Raw genomic sequence first — 19062 nt, forward strand, 5'->3', positions numbered from 1 at the left:
GCTGATGTGTAATGAATGTATTGAAATTATTACGATTATTTAGATATGTTTTTGAAAGATCTGCTGGCTTAGAACTAGAAACCTTTTACGTGGAAATACCAGTCATATGCTGTTCTTTCTGCAGGGGTTCTGGGCTCATAAGCATTGCAGTGTTTGTCAAACAGGTTATCGTAACCTTTATTTTATTAATTTAAAACATTTATTCCTGCTTCTCCAAATCTCAGGGTAACCTGTATACCATTTTTAAAACAGCAATAGCCAATCAAAACTACAAAAGAAATCATTAGTTAAAATACAACTATTGCAACAAAACAGACCTTGACAATCTTCTAAGCCTTTTAAATATAGAGAGCTTTTACATTCCAAATTCCGAGAGGAAGGCAGTCATAGACGGCTACTGGAATGTTCCAAGTTCAGCTAATATACCAAAAATAGCTTAAACATTATTAACATTATTTTATCTGAATTCTGGCTATACATAACTTTAATCAAAATCCTGAATGCCTAGCGGTGTGTAAATAACTTTTATCACCTGAAAGTTTTGAGGCTTCTGATATCCCTGTACTGTTTCATTAGATGAAGTATTAGTGTGATAAAGAGAAACACTGGAGTTGTAATGGAATTTGGGGGGGGATGACACTGTAATTATGTAACTGGGTGATTACATAATGTCCCATCTGAGGGCCTTGGGAAGAAAGAGTTGCAAAGCTGCTAGATGATATGTGGAGAACTGCTTCCCTGTGCATTTAACTGTATCTTCAATTTTAGATGTATTTGGCCTTCTTCCTGAAATGCCTTCCTCGGCTTAAGTTCTTTGAGCATCTTTTTTGAATATATTGATATTATGGGTTGAAATCGTACCTGTGCATATTGTGCTACATAATGAAGCAACAGTGTGTACCTTCAACAATCTAAAAAAAGGCATGAATATAACGGATTAGGAAGAGTTACAATCAGAATCACTGTCCCGTGACTGGTTCTCCCTGTTAGCCTCTTGCTGTTTTGTGTATCTGAAATTTTGAGAGGTCCTTCGTCTGAAAAATAAAATGAGTAATAAATCACGACAAAAGCTTAAAACTATTTTTCAAAGGCTAGTTCTGTGTATTCAGCTTGCAAACATCGTAAATGGCAAATTATTCAGTATGGTTCTTGCAGCAGGTTCTCAAATATTTTCTAGTACTTCCAGTGGTATATCCATATTCCTTTCAAATATTACAGAAATGTCTGTTTCCCCAGTTGCACAGTTACAAAATTGTATATGTACATACCACTGCTAAACTTCATTTGCTTTCTTTAATGGGATAGTTGATGGTAATGATTCAGAATCGGAACGCTTCTTTTAAAGCAGAGCTGTCTGTATGAGAGTGCAAACAACATGTTCAATTCTATGCCTAAAGAAGTGCCAGAAATGGGGCACACAAATATATTTGACTGTACATACGAAGGACTTTTGTATGTCTCTTGAAACAGTGGTCTTTGTGTATATTATTGCATTTTATACAATTCGGGCATTTCATAAAATTAACACCCACTGTTACCAATTAATGTATGATCTGATGAAATCAAGCTGGATACCTCTTACGTGGCTGAAGATAGGTGATGTTCTTTAAGAATGGTGATATATATATGTCAAATGGCTTATGACCAAGCTGTGACAATTATAGGTCCTTTAAAAACATTGATATTGTTTGTTTTATAGAATAGTCTACTTCTAGGAAAAAGGACTGGGAACAGATACATTTATAAAGCTTTCAATAAATTGGACAGCAGTATTGTAGTATGAGAGGTCATTTTTACTAATCCCCATATGCCTGGTATATTAAAGTGTAAGGATAACAGTTGGCACTCTGGCTGCATTCAGACCTCACAACAAATTCTAATTAAGCAAAGATTTGTTGGCAGCTGGCATGATGACAGCTCCTCCACCTCCAGTTTGCCAGTGCACTTGCATTCAGACATTAGGGTAGGTGAGAACGTTAAAACTAGTAAGTATTCTATCAAGTTTGTGCACAGGAGGGCAGAAGCAAAGGTTATGAATAAATCCTGCAGACGTGCAGCAGTTATGCCTTGTGCCAACAGACTTCTAGTTAATTAGGGTTTATATGATGTCTGAATGTAACCTGCAAATACTAGGCTAGATTGTTTCTATCATAAGTTGTTTCAAACTCTTTCATTATATTGGATATGTATGTTTTGCATCACTGAAGTTCATGTATCTTGAACATTAATGCTAATTTATTTACTTTTTAGAAACTGTAATGAAAGACCTTGATGTAATAACAATCCCTAGCAAAGATGTCGTGATGGTACATGAACCTAAACAAAAAGTAGATTTAACAAGGTACTTAGAAAACCAAACTTTCCGCTTTGACTATGCCTTCGATGACAGCGCTCCTAATGAAATGGTCTACAGGTATGTGTTTTACACTATCTGGCAATAGTTTTGTGTCCTTGAACTTGTGCTGCTTTTTGTAACTCAAATACTTGTTATGGGTGTGACTGGTTAATTTCCCAATTACTGTTGAATATCTTGTTTCTTTCACAATGTGTGTGCATGTACATAAATAGTTTTTATCCATTTGTATTGGCAACATTCGCTCAGCTAAGTCAACTGACTTTCCTTTGTCTTCATACTGTTCCAAACATTCTCCAATATGGCTTATAAAGAGAAAGCCATTTTCAGTCTCCCCAAAAGCATGACTGGAATAAATATGTCCATGTGCAAAGATTCTTTTTGTTGCTTCTCTGATCTTCCTAAGTCAGCATTGAAAGCTTTTGGCGTTTATTGTACAAGCTCTGGTTAGTCTTTTGGTGTTTATTGTACAAGCTCTGGTTAGTCTATTGGATGAACATAGCAGACCACAGGTTTGCTTGCTTGGCTCTTGTCTGACCACTCAGCAGAATCTCTGGATACCATCTCAAGTTTTCTTGCATTGTCTGGGTGCTGGCAAATTGTGTCACTACATATGCAAGGAGCTTGCTATTGGCTGGCTGTAATAAATGGATGGGGGATTTTCTAATAAGTCCCGCCCTCCTTTAAGGTCTTTTCGTTGCTCTTAGTTAAGCCAATGAGCCCCCTGCCCACCATTGCTGCTTCACTACATTCCCTAACCCCTCCCCCGTTTAAATTGTAAAAACAGATCTTTTAAAGTTTTCCAAATATTGAAAATCTGGGGATTGAAACCCATGATTGTGGCTAGCTCACTTACTTGCTGTCTCTCCTAGGACATAAAGGGAAAGGTTTGAAGAGGGAGGGAAGCAGGGCAGTAGGTGAGATGTAAACTGCTTTTGACTGTTTTGTGTGGAGTCATAGCAAACTGAATGAAAGCTTGTGATTAAGTCCCATTGTCCCATTACCATTTAAATTTCCCTTTGGGAGAAGATGGAAGCCACTCAGACTTGCTGGTGAGTCACCACTAGCAGGGAAGGTGTGCTCTGCAAAAACATTGCAGACAGCTGGATGCCACTGAAACAGCTAGTTTTTTCTTTTCTGTGAACCAGATTCTGTATCCAGATATCACAGAGGTGAACAAACTGAGATTTCTCAGTTCAATCATAGTGAGAAAGTACACTTAGAACTAATCACATTTAACAAACAAGATATAAATTAGAATCCTGGTTCAATACCCACCAACAAACCACAATTTGTTGGGCAACCTGCAAATGGATGTCACAATAAACTGGAGTTTATTCAAACCATGGTTTGTAAAATGGAGTTTATCATGGTATCTCTTTGCTGCCACTGTGTTCCTGTAAGAAAGAAATTAAGCATGTAGGTCCAGATTAGGCTCAGATGTATTTGATGCACTGTGTGAGGTCACTAATTCTAAGGTGGTGGGAAGAGTTTAAAACTGCCATCTCTTCAGATTTGTCGGTGTGTAAAATACAGTTTGGAAACTATCCCAGCTGGCCCTACAGCCAGCTTCAGTGGCTCAACTTTCAGGATGTGATACTAACCTCTCTGGCTTCAGGCCCCTAGGCATTCTTGTCTTTCCTATTTAGTTATGATATGGTCCTAGCCCAAGGAGCAGTTTTCTCCTTCAGCTGGCTGCAGGGTTCCCGTTTGTTTCATATTAACTGCCTTTTTTTTAAAGTTGTCTTATCCCTTGGCTGTCTACTATCAGTTCAGAGAGCTCCTTGTATGTGGGTGCTTTCCGTTGTCAAGCCCTTTTCTACACTTTAAGCTACTTAACAATTAAATATAAGCACTGAGTGTGATTTGATCCTGTCAAGCTCATTAGTAGTTTTGCGGTACCATAAAAGTTCTGCTTAGACTTCCTTTTGTTTTAGAACTCTAATTTGCCTGAAGAAAATGTCTTACATTTTGGCACCTGTTAAAACACACTTTATCCCTCCTGAGTCAACTAAGGAATTGTTTGGAAGGCAGAAATGTACCCTTACTGGTGCTGCATGCTGCACTGAACATAATTTGTGTCAAATTGTTCTGCTATCTGTTTGCCTAACTGCAGTAGACATTTTTAGAAATTGCTTTGATCCTTTTATTTAGATTTTTTTAAACTCACTAGTGCTGGCCTAGAAAACATACAAAGTATATCTTAGGGGGAAAATTCAAATCCTATTACAAAGGATAAATGTATGTCTTTATAAAGGGAAATATGGCAGATACCTTTATGCCGTCATTAAAAATTGAGCTGTATATTGACATGTAATGGCTGTTTTCCTTGTTCAAGGTTTACTGCAAGGCCTTTAGTAGAGACCATATTTGAAAGAGGAATGGCAACGTGTTTTGCTTACGGACAAACAGGCAGTGGGAAAACTCATGTAAGTTTTAAGTTATGCAATTATATTCAGCTGTACTTTTGTTGCAGCTTAACCAGTTATGAGAGATCTTTACGTGTAAGTAGCATGTATGTGTATTTTGGACATTTTAAAGTATAGTTTGCCTCCATCCGTCATCATTGTTTAGAAAATCCATATTGATGGTATTAAGAATACTACTGTCACTTCAAAATTGTTTGTGTTGGTAGGAAGCTAACAAAACATCTGTACTTATTGGTTTGCATAATGGCTGTTATTTCAGGATAAATTAGGGTCATCGGTGAATGATCATAGTTTGTCTTCAAGCTGTTCCTTTTATCTTATTGTTTTACCTTTAGACTATGGGTGGTGACTTTTCAGGAAAGAACCAAGACTGTTCAAAAGGAATTTATGCACTAGCAGGTAAATAATCTATCTGATCTTAGTACAAAATGTAATGCTTACATCTGGGTAGCAAGGAGTGAGAGGTAGCTCTTTATGAATGCTGCTTGATTAAGGTGGAAGTTGGACATATGCTTCTTAGGTGAAAGGCCAGTACCCTTTCTCTCTATCCTCTGAGATGTACTAGCTGTTGCTACCCTCTTTTAAATCTCTTTATATTGGCTTACTCCAAAATATGTTAAGTCATAAATGCATGAAACCTGTGAGTATATCAGACATATGAAACAAGCATGTGTCTGTGGATGAGTAGTTGTGCATCTAAAGATTTTTTTCTTTCATTCAGTTTTCTATTTTTTATCTGTTCACAGCTAGAGATGTCTTTTTAATGTTGAAGAAACCAAACTATAAGAAACTAGAACTTCAAGTATATGCAACATTTTTTGAGATTTATAGTGGAAAGGTACGTAACGTTTTTTTCTTAATGTGATGGAAATCACCAAGAATTTTGAATTGATCAACTTATTTACTGCTCTTTGCTGTCTTATTTGACTGAATTGTGTTTGTCAAACAACAAATCTGATGTGCCAAGAATCCCTAGCTAACACACACATCTGTTCTCCCTCTCTTCCCCATCCTGCTTCCATAAGGTTTTTGACTTATTGAACAGGAAGACCAAGTTAAGAGTTCTAGAAGATGGTAAACAGCAAGTCCAGGTGGTGGGATTACATGAGCGAGAGGTTAAATGTGTTGAAGATGTACTAAAGCTCATTGAAATAGGCAACAGTTGCAGGTATTTTTATTTTTTGCTTTTTTTCACTGTTAGCTGTAGCAAATAATAGTTTTCCATATTTTGATTTTTTCCCAAATACCACTTTTCTGGAAGACAAATGATAGTAAAACTTGGAAATTTCCAAGTTTGGAGGGAAAACTTCCCCCCTATAGTGTGTCTCGAGAGTGATGTAATGGCTATTTTTCTTTATGTTAAGTGCTCTGTTCAGCTTAATGTATTGGTAATTCCATGAGACGCTTACACAGGCCACATTGAAAAGCCTGCCTGTAGATAAAGTTTAATATTAATATTCAGACTTTCTTACTCCTTCCAATAGACAAAAATGTTCTTATTTAAAATCACGTTGAAACAGATAAAGGGATGGGTCCCATAATCTGTCAGCAAAAGATGTGATGGCTGTTGATGTTTCCTGTGTGTTGCGCAGAGCGTGTGTAGCGGTCCACAGACCAGTCTAAGCCAAGGCAGCACCTTAGCAGACTTTCCAGCCTCCCAGCTCTTACCAGTTCTTTGCTGTTCTGCCCCTCTATAGTAACCACACTGCACAGTCCAGTGGTACACTATATACAAGGGTTTATTCACAGAATATACAATCAAAGTGCTTCGCCAGACGCTTGTTACTTCCGAACAGAACGTACATGGCTTCTGTACAGACTTATATACATAGCAGCACCAATCAGCAACAAGCTGAGTCATGGTGACTGCACACTGTCCAGTGCCAGCCATAACCGGTTAGAACAGGCTTATCAGTCCACCTGCTGATAGGTAGCTGTCACTGAGCTGTCAGCTAGATCACACTGATCTTCCTGCTGTCTGATTAACTTCCAACACTGTGTTCCTCTCCTGCTGCCTCCAACAGCCCCATCTGACCCTGGCAGAATCATGAGTCCCAGGTGGATGAGTTGGGAGTCTAGAGTTGGAAGGGTTGCAAAATCATCCTTCCTTCCTGTTCTGTCAGCAAAGGCAACCTATCTGATCATTAGTGTAGCTTTGGCTCTTCCAGGGTTGGGATAGAGATGCTTTTGGTAGGACACATCCTTGTGTTCACAGACTATATTTGTGAAGCAAATTGTGCTGCAATACTATGCAGAGTCATACAAGCCTAAGTCTGTTGAATTCCTTGAGTTTAGATAGGTGTTAACTCTGCATAAGATTGCAGCATAAATATCTCGGTTGCCTGATATTCTGATAGAGCCTGAAATGTGTTTTAAGCTGTTCACAGGAATAATGCACCTAGCCCTGATGAAAAATGTTGAAGGTACTATGACAGTAATTTGTGATTCAGTGACATTTCATCTTGTTCTCCCCACCACAACTCTTTCTTAAAGAACATCTGGTCAGACGTCTGCAAATGCACACTCATCTCGGAGCCATGCAGTGTTTCAGATCATCCTCAGGAGAAAAGGAAAACTGCATGGTAAATTTTCATTGATTGACTTGGCTGGCAATGAACGGGGAGCTGATACTTCCAGTGCAGACAGGCAAACACGACTGGAAGGTGCCGAAATTAACAAGAGCCTTTTAGCACTCAAGGTAAATAAAATATCTTTAATTATGTTAGAGCTAATGAAAGCGCTCTAAGCTTTCCTTGTTGAAGTAAATGTTTACAATTCTGTAAGCAGTATTTTCACCTTTGATTTAGTACATGTTATTCACATTTAAATGCCCACACATACGAAGCCAATACACAATGCAATATTACAAATAATAAAGAGAATGTAAATATGTGTGGGATGTGTTTTTGTTACACTTTATCCCTCCCTGTTTCTCAGGGCAATATATTAGTATTGCAGCAATCCTGTGTTAAACTCTGGTGAAGGACTTACCCAATGCCCCACCCTGTGAGCTTCATACCAAGGCAGAGATTGAAAGCCAGATGTCCCAGGGTAGTGTAGTGGTTAGTGTCAGTCTAGGATCTGGAAGGCCCAGTTTCAAATCCCCAATCATCCATGAGGTTTGCTAGTTAACCTTGTACCAGCCATTCTCTGTTGCCTAACTTACACTACAGGGTTGTTGATGACAAAATGGAGGAGAAGAGAATGATGCACGCTGCCCTAAACTCTTTGGAGGAAGGGTGAGATGAAAAATGTGCTAAATAAAATAATGTCCAAGCTGGTCAACTATATTGATGGTATAACTGCTGTTTGCATAGGATTGAGAGGTTATACAGACTTCTGCCTGTTGTAATATACTGTGAGTGATTTATGACATATAGTGGAGTAGTCTCATTTGTTGTTCACAGTAAATGTAGGAGGGGAGGTTTCTGGCCCTGCTTTCCGCACCACAGTGCACCCCAAGTGCTATCCCGTGGCCTCAGTTTTGGCAAGGGATTTAAGAAGCACTGGCCATCTACTCTGGCAGCCTGGAGAGATGTGGGGCTGTTCCTCATTGGCTTCCTCTTACCCCTTTTTATAGGGTGTGCTATAGCTGCGCAGGCTTCCTGACTGGTTTTGGCTTCTCACAAGGGCAGCTGCCATTGAAAGAGACCAGGAGTATCTTCCCCAATGGCCACAACTGGGTCTCACTTGACAGTTCCGCAGTGGAGTGGTTGGCTGGTGTGTCAGGGTTCCATACCTCTGAGCCTCCAGCTGCTGCTGTGCTGCTGATCAACTGGGGATGGGTTCTTGCAGTGGTTGCCCAACAGAGCAGTGACTTGGTGTGGCCCCATTGACCAGGATGCTACAGGCCTGCTTATGCCACCTTTCTGATAAAGTGCTCTATGATCTCTTTGACTGTTAGATGCCTCTGGACAACATAGTTAGTGATGCTGCCAAAGTTTGTACTTCAGGGTCTTAGAATGCAAATTGCAGTGGCTTGCAATACTTGCCTTCAATAAACAAGTAAGCATTATAGCACTTAATTATTCTTTTGCTTGGATTTGAATCCAAGCCTTAGATGCACTTGAACCAAAAAGGAACCAGACTACAGACTCAGTGTCAAAAAGATCGCTGAGCAACTTTTAAACTAGCTCCTGGGTATAAGCTCACAGGAGCTGGGGAGGCTGTGGTTTGCAGCCTGAAGAATCACCCCTAAAGCATGATGTGTGAAACGCTTGCAGTATTATTGCAGTTGCTATTGGTGAGAAAACTTGAAAATGAGAGTAAAGTAGTAAATGGCAGTAAAGGAGGCTGTGTGAGGAAATCCAAGGGCCAAGGGAGGTGGGGATTCTTACAGAGAGAAATGAGGACAGGTTCTTGCATGCCAGTGCATGTAAGCCAATGGGGAGTTGAGTACTTGGTAGTCAATGACAGTTTTGATATAGTGGGCATTTCAGAAACTTGGTAGAATGAAGAAAATCAATGGGGCACTATTATTCCTTGGTATATACTTGATAGGACAGGGAAGGATGTGTTGCTCTGTATATCAAAGAGTGTGTAGTCATGTAAGATAGGAAACATAAAAGGAGTAACTCCCTCGTGGAATCACTATGGGTGGAGATTCTAGTCCCAAAGTGTTCTTTAAAAGTGGCGGTAAACTATCACTTTCCCTGAGGCAGATCTCAAAAGGAAAGGGAATAGAGAAGGGGACTGAAGTGTTGTAATACTGAGTGACCAACTACCCTGACTGGGCAAATTGTGTGCTTGAGTCATGCTGTAGAAACAAGGTCTGTATATATCATAAATAATTATTTGTTGGTACCTTTAGTCACAGAACCGGAAAAAGGGATGTGACCCTGGATTTGGTTCTTAGCGGAGCTTGAGACATGTTGCAAGATGTAGATTATATTGCACCAGTTGGGATCAGTTACTACAGTACTATTAAGTTCAGCATTCATAGCAGTGGAAATTTGCCCCCTCCCAAATCCAGAACAAGCACATTTGATTGCAAAAGAGGTAATTTTACAGAATTGAGGGGACTAGTTAGAAGAAAGTGAGATGAAGGGAAGAGATAGAATTTATACCCTGCCCTTCACTACCTGAAGGAGTCTCAGCATGGCTTATAATCCCTTTCCCTCCCCCTTCCCACAACAGACACCCTGTGAGGTAGGTGGGACTGAGAGAGCTCTTTTGAGGACTGCTCCTGAGAGAACAGCTCTGAAAAAACTTGTGACTGACCCAAGGTCACACCAGCAGCTGCATGTGGAGGACTGGGGAATCCAACCAAGTTCTCCCAGATTAGAGTCCGCACTCCTAACCACTACACCAAACTGGCTCTCCAGGATGCTTAGATGATGCTCTCTAGTAAGCTTAAACTACTTAAAATCACACAAAAAAGGACCAGACACAAGTTAGGAATGGCACCACCAAGTATAGAAGGATTATTGACCAAGTCAAAGAAGCCATAAAAGGCAAAAGACCTTATTCAGAAGGCTTTCCCAAATGAGGCAAATAGAAAGTATCAGAAGTTCTGGTGAAAAAAAGGCTAGTTGACAATCAGGTGAGGAAAATAGAGAATTTAAGGTATACATTGCTTAAAAATCAAGATAGACAATAAGCAATTCTCCAAATATACGAGGAGCAGGCAACTAGCCATGGTGGCAGTTGGGCCTTGGCATAACTGAGCAGTGAAAGGATTGCTTAAGGAAGATGGGAGAGGTCAGAGAAACTGAATGAATTCTTTGCATCTGTTTTGACTTTGTAAAATATGGAGCATGTACCCACACTGGAGGTGCTGTTTTCAGGGAGGTGTCTGAAAGAACTGAGTCAAATGAGGTGATGAGAGATGAAGTTCTAGGACTACTCGTCAAGTTGAAAACAAATGAATCTCCAGGTCTGAACGGCATACACCCAAGGGTTTGTAAGCAACTCTATGCGAACCGGTTGACCTACCAATTGGTATATGTAACCTGTCACTAAAATTGACTTCTGTACCAGAGGCCTGAAAAATAGCCCTGGAAAATTAACCCGATTTTTAGAAAGAAGTCCAGAGCGGATCCTAGAAATAGAGCCCAGTTAGTCTAACATCTATTCTAGATAAATTAGTAGGAACTGTTATTAAAGATAGCACGTGTGGATAAGGGTAATCTTGTAGAAATCATACATTTGGACTTTCAAGAAAATTTTGACAAGTTAGAAGAAGAAGAAGAAGAGAAGAAATTGGATTTATATCCTGCTCTTCACCCGGAGTCTCACAGCAGCTTACAAACTCCATTCCTTTCCCTTCCCCTGCCCACAACAGACACCTGTGAGGCTGGTGGGGCTGAGAGAGCTCTTTCAAGAACTGCTCTTTCAGAACAGCTCTGACAGAACTATGGCTTGCCCAAGGTCATCCAGCAGCTGCAAGTGGAGGCATGAGGAATGAAACCTGGTTCTCCCAGATTAGAGTCCGCGCACTTAACCACTACACCAAACTGGTATCTCACAAAAGACTCCTGAATAAGTTTAGCAGTTATGCGATAAGAAAACAGGTCCTCTTGTGGATTAAAAACTGGTTAAGCAACAGGAAGCAGAGAACAGAAAGAAACCATTCTTGCAGCAAAGTGAAGTCCCAAGGGTCCCACAAGGATTGGTATTAGGACTGGTGCTATTGAATTAATAAATGATTTGGAATTGGGGATGAGCAGTGTAGTGGCTAAGCTTATGGATGATACCTAATTATATAGATGGCGAAAATCAGAGGAGATGGTGAAGATATCCAGGAAGATCTTTGTAAATTAAGTAGTGGATCACTATGTGGCAAATGAAGTTCACTATAGGTAAGTGTAAGGTGGAACAAAAAATCCTAACTTTAAATATATGCTGATGGTGACTGACCTGGCTGAAATGGAAAGAGATCTTGGAGTTGTGGATCGTCTAATGAAATTGGCAACTTGGTGTGTTACAGTGATGAAAATGGCAACAGTATTCTGGGAATTATCAGGAAAGGACTTGAAAATAAGGTGGCCAGTAATGTAATGACCCTGTATAGATCAGTGGTGCGGCTTCTCTTGGAGTACTGTGCACAGTTCTGGTCGCTGTATCTGAAAAAGGAAATTGTAAAGGTGGAAAAAGTGAAGAAGAGGGAAACCAAGATGATTAAGGAGTTGGAGCACCTTTCTTGTGAGGGAAAGCTAAGAAGTCCTGGACTTTTTTTTTGCCAAGTCACAGATGACTTATGGTGACCTCTGGTGGGGGTTTTCAAAGCAAGAGACATTCGGAGGTGGTTTGTCATTACTTCTTCTGCATCACATCCCTGGTATTCCTTGGTGGTCTCCAAATACTAGCCAAAGCTGACCCTGCTGAATTTCCGAGATCTGACAAGATCACGCTAGTCTAGACTATCCAGTGCAGGGCATTCTGGGACTAGTTAAGTTTTTAAAAGAAGATAATGGGGGTATGATAGAGGTTTATAAAGTTATGCATGGTGTAGAAACAGTGAGAAGATGCTTTTCAGGCCGTTTGTGAATCGAGCCACGCCTGTCACAGTGCTTGCTTGCAACAATATGGGTGGTATGTGTTAGAAATAAATTCTAAGGGAGCTGGAAAAGAGGGGAGAAGTGATCAGATTCTTTCCCTGTCTCCTTACCAATGATGCCCTGGGGTCATTTCAAGCTCCGGTATCGAGGAAGAGACAGGACTCCAGCGCACTGAAAACAAAGCTTCAGTTTTTATTGCTCTAGCAACAAGCGTGCTCTATAAACAAGCAAGCATTACACTTACGCACTCACACACTTCATGCATACTCACAAAACCCAACTGGCTGGCCAGGCCTTTTGGTGCTGATCTATCTGGAGAGAGCTCAGGGAAGGTCACTGCCCCACAGATCTCTGTTCTGCCTCAAGTGTCCCTAAGTGTCCCTGTTGTCCATTCTTCCACCCCATTTTGTCTTTCTGTCAGGGGAGTCTTGCCAGGTATGGTCATCTTGGCACCCATCAATACAGGTCCTGTGTGTGGTTCATTGGGGTTGCCTTGCCTCACAGCCTGGTGATAAAGTCTGGCGATTTTGACTCAAAGATATTCAGAAATTTGCTTCCATGACATCTGAGACTTCCCTTTTCTCCTGGTAAGGAGCTGATAATGGCCCTTTTCAATCACCAGGGTGTAGGTTATCTTTGGGGTCTTCCAGTTGGTGGTCTCTGTATTTGTGTTGTTCCAGGTCTTCCCTGAACCAGGATCTTCAGTCCTCACTCATGCTTCCATTCATTTCATTTTCTTGCTCACTCAGCTCTTGTCCGTGCTTGGACAGGGCAACCATAAATGTAAATTTATGAGATTACACAGAGCCTTTTCTGCTTTAAGATGTTGCTGCACATTGGTGGCAAAATTTAAGTCTTGTTCTGTTAGCAGGAAGCTTGAAGCAGAAAGCCACTTTAGGCCATCTAGGACATATGGACAGCCATGCTTCTTAAACCCTTAACAGGTAGAGATATCAATTTTATATCTCACATATGAGAATTCTCCCTTTCATATACAGTTTCTTCTGCTGTCCCTCTCAATATCTAAGTCTAAATCTATGTGACTTTTCTGGTCACTATACATGATTTTTTCCTGAATGCTGCTGATAATTGAGAAGAGGGGAATTGTCTTCTCCCTTGCCTGTATTGGTCTGTTGTATTTATTTTAACATATTATGCATTAAAGCATTTATACCCAGCCCTTCCTTGTAGTTCTGGGTTCTTTGTTAGCTTCTTATTCTTTGGAAACTAGGTGTGTGGGAACCCCAAGGGAAAATCAGAACGTGTGTAGACATGGTAGCTTCCATTGTGTGATTCCTACCTGTTCTAGCGCTATCTTCTGTACATGCCGCCAGGATTGAGGGTGAACTACAGCTGCCGCATGCAAAAAGGCTGGAAGGGCAGAAAGACTGCTCTGCTGTCGGCTTCTTGGGGCAGTGAGCTGTGTATAAAATACTGGCTGTTGAGGTAACGAAACGGTGATCTGTGTGTGTGAGAGAGAGGGTATTGTCCCTGTTTTATTCTACTGTGTATATTTCAGTTGCTTACAACAGATGCAGATTAGTAATTAGCAAATGCAATACATAATAATATGGTTGCCTTCAGACATGTCTACTCATCTGACTCACCAAAGAGAAAAATAGAAACTAAACTGAATTAAGTGCTGTCAGAAATGGATTGCAAGTGAAGCATGACTTCATTATGAAAATGATTTTTTAAAAAAGATTCAGCATATGAGGCAGCTGGTTATCACCACATTTGTAATCAATTCAAAATACAGACTTCATATACATACTTAAGGCACAGCAATATACCCTGTTTTCCCGAAAATAAGACCTACCCAAAAAATAAGCCCTAGCAGGATTTCTATGCATTTGTGGTATAAGCCCTAGTGTGTCTTCTTGAGAAAAAATAAATATAAGAGTGTCTTATTTTCGGGGAAACACGGTAGTTATACTGCTTTTCATAGTTCTGTCTATATTGCTGTCTTTTGTCATGCCCTTGAAATTGGTTTCCAAGACCTCCTTTGGAAGAAGGTGCTTCATATTAGATCCAGGTTAATAACTGAGTTCAGAGCAAAGTATTATAGATTTTTCTTAGTAAACATTTTCACAATTCTTCGCAATGTGTGTGTAACGATTTGTTTTTGGTGTGTGTGTGTCTCTTTAAAAGTTTGGTTGCATGGCTGTGGTAAGTAGACTAGAGTGGTTGAGAGAAGCAAGCGTGGTATGATTGGTGGTTGACAGAGAGGGGGAGGGGTTTTGGAAGTGAAAATGAGTGGATGAGTATGTATGTCAGTCAGGAGTGACAGTTACAGGTTTGTCAGTTGATACTTTTAGTTAGTTCTGTGTGTGAAAGGAGAGACAAGCAGTTAGTTCTGTGTATGAAGGGAAGTGAGAAGCAGTCTTGTGTGGAATAAGTTAGTTCAGTGAGAAGCAGAAGGAAGGCTGAGAGAATAGGAAAAATTAAATGAAAGCTTAAGTGAAGTCAAGTTATAGGAAAGGCTGTATGTCCTGGAGAGAAACAGTGAACATATATGACCTTGAGTTAAAGTGTTACAAAGTTACCTGAAAGATCCCTGTCAGTAAGGGAGCAGATTGTGTGTAATACACCAGGCAATTGTTCATTATTTACACATTAATAGTTACATTGTTCTACCCTTTTATTTATGAACTAGAAATAATGCCCGTTGCGGAAATAAATACAACGGGATCTAGAAAGAGGCTCTGGGAGAGTGCTCTGGCTTTGGGCAAACAGTGTCAGTTTCCTGTGGCGACCTCAGCAGGGTTTAATGACAGAGTCCACTGTTTTCTCCAAAGGGACTGATCTCTGCTACCTGAAGAGCATTTGTATGTTTGAGTTATCTGTAGCCCTCACCTGGAGAGTGGTAACCATTGTTACCCATTCTCCTCTCCCCTATGAGGTATGTTATGCAACTGAAAATCCCAACTGCCTTGCGGGGGGGGGAGTTTGAGTTGTGGAATGGACTGAAGTCCAATCAGCTTCCATATGCAAAAGACCAGGTTGTCGCAGCAGTTGTGGTGTGGGCGGGACCCGGGCTTTGCCTTCTGATTGGTGGCGATATATGCTAAGGAGCAGTGCCATCAGCCATACACTAAGGGAGTGCATTTTAGAATAAGAACTTTGGCACCCACTATTCAATTATATATAAGGAGAGATTATTTCAATAAATCCTCTTTTATTCAAGTATACCAGATCTGAAAGAAATACTTCCTCAGGACCACATAGTTCCTCGTAAGCCTTGAATTCGGTCTACCTAACCAGTAAGAGCAGAAGTAAAAGTATAAAGGTTTGGAAATCCTTAACATTTCCTGGTGGCAGCTGTCTATACCCAGTAGAACAAAATAAAAAGAACACTTTTAAAGAGAAACTAGTCCTCCAGAACAAGGAGGACGTCACAGTGTGTTACTTGCTTTTAGAATAAATTATGCTGTAAATAGCCATAATATACAAATTTTTGCATTTGCATTTATGTGCCTTCCTGGAACAATGAGAAAAAGGATTAATGTAAGATTGAGAGTTTATTTGTACTTAATGGTAGTTTAGTGTTGTGCTGTTGCTGTGTTTTGTATGTCATATTCTAAATGCCTTTAATTATATAGGAGGATTAAGAATAAGCAAGCAGCTACAGATGTTCCCAATTACTATTTTGGGGAATAAATAGAACTTCTCTAACTGAACAGTTTTTCATTTCCCTTCTATGTATTCTGACTTTTAGTTGAGTTCATCAAATCCTGGCTTGTTTCTGGAAGTCTTAAACCTTTATTAATAGAAGGAGTTGTAGTGCACAGCACGTGCTTTGTATACAAAGGTCCAAAATTCAGTCACTAGCATCACTGGCTAAAAGGTTCCCAGGTGGCCGGTGTTGGGAAGGACTTCCTCTGCCTGAGATTGTGGAGAGCTGCCATCATTTGAAAGACAATACTGGACCAGTGAACTGATCCTATAAGGCACCATCCTGTCTTCCATGTTCATATGAGTCCCCCCCCCTTCTGATTTGGCATGAGATGTCATTGCTATTAAAATATTTAAAATCTATTACTACATGATCTTCTTCGTGGTCTCTGTGCATCACACCCTTGGAATATACTGCGCCTGCGCTGACCTTCTCGGTACCGGTAGCTAGCAAAAGGGATTTTCGCGCCTCTCCCAGGTCACGCGCCGGCTCCACTGCGCATGACCAAGGAGGGGCACGCAGATCCCGCCAGTTCCTTCTGACCGCCGCCCAACAGCCTTCAAAGAAACAAGATGAAGGGCCGAGAGCAGAGGGGAAGGAGGGCGGGTGGTGTGAATGCACAGATGACCACTCGAAGATCACCAGTTACAGGTAAGCAACCTGTCTATCTTCTTCGTGGTCTCTGTGCATCACACCCTTGGGAGAATAGCAAGCAATAACTCTTACCTGGAGGAGGGGCCGAGGCCCTACACCTGCGCCGTCTGCAAAATAGACCGACCCAACGCCACACGACGAGTAGACCGGACATCAAGGGCATAATGCTTCACGAAGGTGAGCGGAGTAGCCCAAGTCGCAGCGTTGCAGATGTCCTCCAATGGCATCCCTCTCAGGAAAGCTGTGGAAGCCGCCACCGCCCTTGTAGAGTGGGCGCGAAGTTGACCTGGAAGAGGTCTCTTAGCCAAAGCGTAACATAGCTTGATTACTTCCACAATCCACCTGGACAGCGTCTGGGAAGAGATCTTCTTCCCCAGGGAGGGCATACTGTGAGCAACAAACAAGGCAGGAGACTGACGAAAAGACTTGGTCCTGCCCAAATAGAACAGCAACGCCCTCTTAACATCCAGAGAGTGCAATTTCCGTTCCTCTTCATTGGCAGGAGACGGGAAAAATGACGGCAAAACTATATCTGAACGTAGATGAAACTCCGAAACGACTTTCGGTAAGAAGGAGATGTCCAAAGACAACGACACCCCATGAGGGGAAAAAATCAAGTATGGTGGATCACACCTTAAAGCAGACAACTCACTGACTCGACGAGCAGAAGTAATGGCCACCAGAAACGCAGTCTTGAGCGATAACAACTTTAGAGAGCAAGTGGCCAGTGGTTCGAAGGGTTTTCCCATCAAAAACCGCAAAACTAAAGCCAAATCCCAGGCCGGAGTCGGAGAACGACGGGGAGGGTACAGGCGAATAAGACCTTTACAAAACTGTTTCGTCTGAGGATGCGAGAAAACTGAAAACCCATCAATAGATGGATGAAAAGCTGACACCGCAGCTAAATACACCTTAACTGAAGAAAAACTGAGTCCCAAGTCCATTCTGGACAAAATAAACGCAAAAATAGACCTCAAATCCACTGGCGGAGGAGGTAAATTGGAAGAACTCAAGTACTGTAGGAATAAATCCCACTTCTTTGCGTAAGACGTCCTAGTAGACAGTTTACGACAATTCAACAGGACCTCATTGATACGGTCATCCATCACTGAAAGCGTATTTCCCATAGAGTCAACTTGAGACTCAGAGGATCGTAGTGAAGGACCTGGCCTTCCTGAGCTTGGAGGAGATCCAACTCCTGCGGGAAGTGTACGAAGGATCCCTTGGCTAACCGCAGCAGTGTCGGAAACCACACCTGCCGAGGCCACCAGGGGGCTACCAGGAGACAATGGGGCTTGTCCTGTTGTATTTTCACAAGCACCCTGTGGAGCAGCGGAATCGGAGGAAATAGGTATAGAAAGTCGTGAGCCCACGACATCAACAGACCGTCCCCCATTGACAGAGGGTCCAACCCCGCTCTGGAGCAAAACCTGGGACACTTCTTGTTCAATCGAGTTGCAAAAACATCGATGTGGGGATGTCCCAGATGTTGAAAAAGAGGAAGGAGATACTTTGAGTTCAACTCCCATTCGTGGTCCGATGCTCCCCCTCTGCTCAGGAAATCCGCTTGTTGGTTCAAAGTTCCTGGCAGATGGGCAGCTTGGAGAGTGATGTTCCAATGAAGGCACTCTTCCCATATGTCCATAGCTAGCCTGCAAAGGGACCTGGACACGGTCCCGCCCTGGCGATTGATATAAGCCATCGCAGTTGTGTTGTCCGTAAAAATCAACACAGCTTTTCCTACAACCTGTCTGAGTAAGGATCTGAGGGCAAATTTTACGGCCAGCAGTTCCAGATAGTTGATATGATGACTCTTCCAAAGGGGTTGCCATGGAGCACCCACACAAGTGTCGTCTGTATGAGCACCCCAACCCCACAGGGAGGCATCTGTGGTGATGGACATTACGGGAACGATCGGTTGGAACGGTGCACCCGCCAACAGATTGGTGTCCACGAGCCACCACTGCAGGGAGACGAGGACCTGCGGAGGCACTACCAGTTGAAGGCTCGGAGGATGGATGGAAGGGCGAAATTTCTTTAGAAACCACAGCTGCAACGGGCGCATGCGAAGGCGTGCATATTCGATCACGGAAGTGGTGGCTGCCATGAGACCCAAGATCCGCTGAATGTGGACCGCTGATGTCACGTTGGACTGGAACAAACGTTGAATTTCCAGACGAATGGTATCTGCCCGTTGGCGAGGAAGGTACGCCCGAGTGGCTAGGGAGTCTATGACAGCTCCTATGAACTGCACGCGAGTTGCAGGTTGCAGCATGGATTTCTGTAAATTCACCAGAATTCCAAGGGAGGATAGGACCGACAATGTGATGGTGATGTGCTGAAGGAGACATTCTCTTGAATCTGCCACCATCAACCAGTCGTCTATATACGGAAAGATCTGAATGCCCTGAAGGCGAAGATGAGCGACGACAACCACCATTACCTTCGTAA

At 41.9% G+C, this 19062-nt stretch overlaps 1 protein-coding gene across 2 annotated transcripts in view; it reads left to right on the forward strand.

The window, feature by feature from the left end:
- The window catches only part of LOC107106619 (kinesin-like protein KIF2A), a 44775-nt gene extending 37144 nt beyond the window's left edge, over nucleotides 1–7631 (forward strand). For both annotated transcript variants that reach the window (XM_015406801.1, XM_015406800.1), the window contains exons 9-14: nucleotides 2251–2413; nucleotides 4692–4782; nucleotides 5118–5181; nucleotides 5529–5620; nucleotides 5808–5950; nucleotides 7276–7631. In XM_015406801.1, coding sequence (XP_015262287.1) covers nucleotides 2251–2413; nucleotides 4692–4782; nucleotides 5118–5181; nucleotides 5529–5620; nucleotides 5808–5950; nucleotides 7276–7528 — 806 coding nt within the window. In that variant the 3' untranslated portion in view covers nucleotides 7529–7631. The remainder of the gene's footprint in view (nucleotides 1–2250; nucleotides 2414–4691; nucleotides 4783–5117; nucleotides 5182–5528; nucleotides 5621–5807; nucleotides 5951–7275) is intronic.
- The last annotated feature ends 11431 nt before the right edge of the window (nucleotides 7632–19062 follow it).

Source organism: Gekko japonicus, unplaced genomic scaffold, assembly GCF_001447785.1.
Source record: "Gekko japonicus isolate JY-2015 unplaced genomic scaffold, Gekko_japonicus_V1.1 scaffold700, whole genome shotgun sequence".
Lineage (NCBI taxonomy): Eukaryota > Metazoa > Chordata > Lepidosauria > Squamata > Gekkonidae > Gekko > Gekko japonicus.